This window comes from Lactuca serriola, chromosome 5 (genome assembly GCF_051521515.1).
Source record: "Lactuca serriola cultivar US96UC23 chromosome 5, Lser_US96UC23_V15, whole genome shotgun sequence".
Lineage (NCBI taxonomy): Eukaryota > Viridiplantae > Streptophyta > Magnoliopsida > Asterales > Asteraceae > Lactuca > Lactuca serriola.
The window spans coordinates 324,023,085-324,027,908 of NC_136412.1; the positions used below are offsets into that span (position 1 = coordinate 324,023,085).

General features: G+C 34.8%; 1 protein-coding gene across 1 annotated transcript; it reads right to left on the reverse strand.

Moving 5' to 3' along the window:
* Positions 1–380: 380 nt before the first annotated feature.
* LOC145051935 (uncharacterized) lies at positions 381–3,339 on the reverse strand. The gene is made up of 6 exons (XM_078999763.1): positions 2,879–3,339; positions 2,431–2,785; positions 2,225–2,342; positions 1,092–1,585; positions 821–1,007; positions 381–698 (listed from the first exon to the last, which is right to left on the reverse strand). Exons 4-5 carry the CDS (start codon positions 1,444–1,446, stop codon positions 871–873), a joined length of 492 nt encoding a protein of 163 aa, XP_078855889.1. The 5' UTR covers positions 1,447–1,585; positions 2,225–2,342; positions 2,431–2,785; positions 2,879–3,339; the 3' UTR covers positions 381–698; positions 821–870.
* Positions 3,340–4,824: the final 1,485 nt, after the last annotated feature.

Consider the following 4,824-nt stretch of genomic DNA (forward strand, 5'->3'; position numbering starts at 1 on the left):
AGGAGTAGTGGGCGTCGACCTCATGGGTCGATTGTCTCTTCAAGTCTCTGAGTATCGCCTTCCTTGTTGGGGTTTTTTTATAGCTTTTTTTACTATGTGAAAGTGTGTACCCTTTATAACCTTTACATACAACAGGCTTTGTCAGCCAGCTAGTGTGTCACTGCTTATGATTTTAGATTAAGTATCGGTGACGACGTACATTTTCGTACCGAATACGCTGCAGCTGAGGTTGAAGAAGGGGTAGAAAATATATGAAAAAGGAAAGCGCTTTCTATCATCATAAATAGAAAGTCATAAAAAAAGAACATTAATAGGTTATCCAAAAATTTAATGGAACTTGTAATGTGTAATACAACGCTCCAATCAACCTTGTAGCTTTTTATAGACAAAAATAACAATACTGACCACATTTTGAAACCTCCAAAAGCAAGGAATACAAAAAAAAGGAGCAATACCGTCTCATTGGTTGCTCTTGCCCTACATTTCTCATCATCTAAACCATAAAATAGGTCTTACATTAGAATATAATCAAACAAAAATATATATGATAATGATGAAACTGAAAAGAAAAAAGAACTTCATCAAATTTGAGTTATCTCTTCATGAACCCAACAGTACAAAATCTCACTTACTGCACACTCCTTTTGCAGTGATGTTTGTCTTCCTATTGAAAGTTAAAGTTGTCAAATTCGAAAGACCTGGAAAAAAATTAAGATAATTGCAACTCTTGTTTCCTTCAAAATAAATAAATAATCAACATCGATAATAATGTAATGATCATTAAAAACTCATATTAGATAGTAGCAGGGGAGGATTTAACTTGTGCGGTGGTGGGAGAAGACCTGAATCACAGACGACACACTATAATCTTCAGGGAGCAAGCGAAACATGTAGATTACACCAATTCACAGGTTGAGTTGGCCCCAACTTCACATATTGCTTCCAAACTCCTGGTTCCTGATCAACATTGCATTTACCACAAATAATATCTCCTCTTCCTTCACAATCTGTCATCCAACCAAGATTGGATTTAAAAAAAAAACCAACACTAAAAACATATAAATCATGATATTTGATGGGTTATTTATCACCTGAGCATTTGTTGATGGATTCTGAATGGGGGATTTGGGCACGGGATTCTTTTTGATGAGTGAATAGAACTGGGAATTCTGACCTTAAATCCAGTTCCCAAACACCAAGTTCAGGGCCTTTATCTTTTCCATCAATGTTGTTGTTTCCATGATATGGTTCTGTTTCAGTGATGACTTCTATTTCTTCAACAAAAGTCTCAAGGGCTCCAACATAGACATTGCAGTCTTCAATAGAATGGATCTTCCATGTTCGAGCAGGCCTGCTTCCCCAACAGCATCGGTGGCTAACATGGTTAATCAGTAACTCACGTATCTCAACCTCATCCAAGATTTGTATGTATACATATAATCTCATAGAATTATGTTTAAAGTTATGTGAATTAAGGATCAAATTATATCACAGAAGCAAACAGGGTAGACTGTATACCTATGAGCTTGATGTTCAGTTTGACCATATTGTCCTCCATAGCCACCCTGGTATGGAAACGGTTGCTCTGCAACAAAAGTGGATAATTTCAAATGTGGGTGTCATTGGTCCTTATTAAGTAAGAGATAGTTGATAAAAATTATGTGGAACAGACTTTAATGATCAACTAAGCAAATAAAGTTCATGTTTTGATACAATCCACATTAATTTCAGGTATGGTAGTAAGAAGCAAGAAAGATAAGGAATTATTCTTGAAAGCAAGGTGGTTTAAATGTTTAATATATCTGAAAAGTTCATAGAAAGCGAACGATGGGTTCCATAAAAGATGATAGAAGAAAAAGTTGGAGTGACATCATAAAAAGAAGTTTAGAAACACTTTTTTAGGTGGACGGTTCATCTCTTAAAAGAGCTTATTTGTGTTCTTTTTGGAAGGATTTAGCTTCTTTTACTGTTGGGTTCCAATTTAGATCCAATCCACATAAATCTTTTTCCTAAATGTTTTAAGTTTGGCTATGAAAAAGGGCATCTCTAACTCAGATACAAAATTACAGCAATATTCAGCTACAAATGATGAGACACAAGTTCCTACGATCATCATATAAGGCAGACACGTATCTGCTTTGACAATCTAAGATAATCATTGAAGTTGAAACACATACATGATGTAAACCGGATAAAATTCTAAAGCATTTGACATATACTGTACCGGGAATATAAGGGGGAGGCTCTGGAGAACTCATCAAGGGGGCATGTAGAGAAGCAGGGTAACGATCAGAACCGGTAGCAGCCGATCAAATTTTGTTCCTCCAAACACTTAAAAAACCCTAGGAGATGAAATGAGACAATGAAATGGAAAATCGAAGAAGCATCCGATAAACAATAACAATGAAGATTAGTAGATTAGTAGCTTACCAATGCAGAAACTCGTAAATCGAATGATGTCGGTGGAGATGAAAGGAGTTGGGGTAATACCCCCAAATTCGCCAGGACCGCGCTTCCGACTACCATCACTGGCAACCGATATTGTGACACCATCACCAGAAACAGTCGAATGACACTTCTTTCTGTCTCCCTCTTCGATGTCCTGCAATCTCTCTATGTCGGTCTATTCCAGTTGCGGGTACAGCAAGATCAAAGCCGTTGGAGGCGGTAGAAAAACTCACAAACTTGATTATTAAGGATAATGTTAATATGTAACATTATCCTTACATATGTTGATTATTAAGGGCTCAAGAGTTCCATGAGCACCGATGTGACTTCCATCAACCTGAGACATGGCCCAAAATCACAATACTTTACAAACAAACGTATATAGATAATTCCAAGAACAATTATTAAAGAAAAATTAAACGAATGGAACCTGCAATTTTCACACAATCTTAAACAACAAACTTACTCACGGTCACCTAAAAACACAGTTAAGTAAAACCCCTATTTCTCTCTTTTTGAATCAACTGGCTTGATAAGAAATTGCAGAAGAGGGGAGCGGTGGTAACATGGCCATCGGTGTTAGAGACAGGGCACCTACCCTCCCTCTCATCCGCCTGGCTACTTCCCCCGCCAATCGACTACTGTGAGGCGGTGTAGATGGGTGTCAATGAAGGATAGAGGAAGCCGATAAGATTAGCTACCGGAATTCCAAAGCACGACAGCGGAAGTGAGATGAAGCGGTGGAGGTCAGAACGGAAGCAAGGAAAAACATACTTGGAGCAAGTTGAAAAACGGATCAGTCTGGATCGGTGGTGAAGATAGAACCGAGAAGCGGTGAATACGAAGAGTGAGAACGGAAGGGTAATTCAAAGTACCAGAAGGATAAGACGATGAAATCAAGGCGGTGACCCTGCTGACATTGTCATATCCTAATATGATTGGGTTACAGGGGCGGTGACTGCAGATAGAAGTTCAAAAATGGTCAAAAAGACCCCCGAAAAAAAGGCATAAGAAAGTCCGAAGATGACAAAACAGCATAAACAGAAGGACCATTTCTGACAAATTAACCAATTCCTACGCAAATAACTGAGGGACCATTTATGTCAATCCACTCTACCATAGCTAAGGGTAGACAATTTTAATAATAATAATAATAATAATAATAATAATTAAATAAATAAATAAATAAATAACTAAATAAAAACTAATTGGACCATATTGCACTTACTTCTTTAATCGTGACACAAAAACTATAAAAATATATAGTGACAGATTACACACCACCCTTATCTTCCACCATCAACATTTTGTTTTGACCACAAACTAAATATTAGTCGCTTAGAGGAAAATTTTATTTTTTACATTTGCATCTTATATATATATATATATATATATATATATATATATATATATATATATATATATATATATATATATATATATATACATTTGCTTCAAAGATGTTTACTATCATCGGTTTTCTAACAAAATGGTAGTGTTTTATGTCCTTAATGTACTTCGATTTTGGTAAGTCTTTAAAAAATTTACAATTTTGCTTATGCATTTTTGAAATGTTTTTTGGATTAAGTATCAGAAATTCTTTGTTTCAATGTTTATGCTCTAAAATAACTATCATTTTTGTTGGTCTACTTGTTATATTACATTGGGTTTAAAAAAAAGTTTATATTTAGAGGGTGTTTGGGATTACTTTTGAGATGATTTTTGGTTTTAACTTTTCTAAAAAATAAAAAGATGGTTGGGAGATAAAGTTCTTTTTAAAATAACTTTTATAAAAAAAAAAGATAGGTTTTCAATAGTCACGAAAATATGACTTTTAGCCTTTTAAAGCTAAATTACACCAAAAAGTTAAGAAATACAACTCAAACACTTTTTAAAAACAACTTTTTTTCTTTTGCCTTCTCAAAAGCTAAATCCAAGAAGAACTTTAAAAAAATAAATAAATAAATAAATAAATAAAATAAAATAAAAAAAAGTTTTAAGCTCAAAAAGTAATCTCAAACACTCCTTGTGCCTCCAAAGTCTACCACTTTAGACATTTGTTTCGAATATGTTCTTCAAATTTTAGATTCCAAAATGTATCATGTCAATATTTCTCCTCCAAAGTAACATCATATATGGTTCTCAACTTGTTAAAAGTCTATTCCTAAAAAAGGGCATGTGTGGGAAGTATGTTCAAACGTTTAATAGAGTTCTTTTTTATAAGTGGAAATGACGATTTTTCCAAATAAAAACACAATATGGGTAGGCATGATAAAGGAGAGTTATGGTCAAAATAGTTGCTTAAATTCACCTATTCGAAGTGGTCATGGTTCCTTGGTGGAGGTGGAAATTCTTAGATCGGCAAACTGCCTTCAG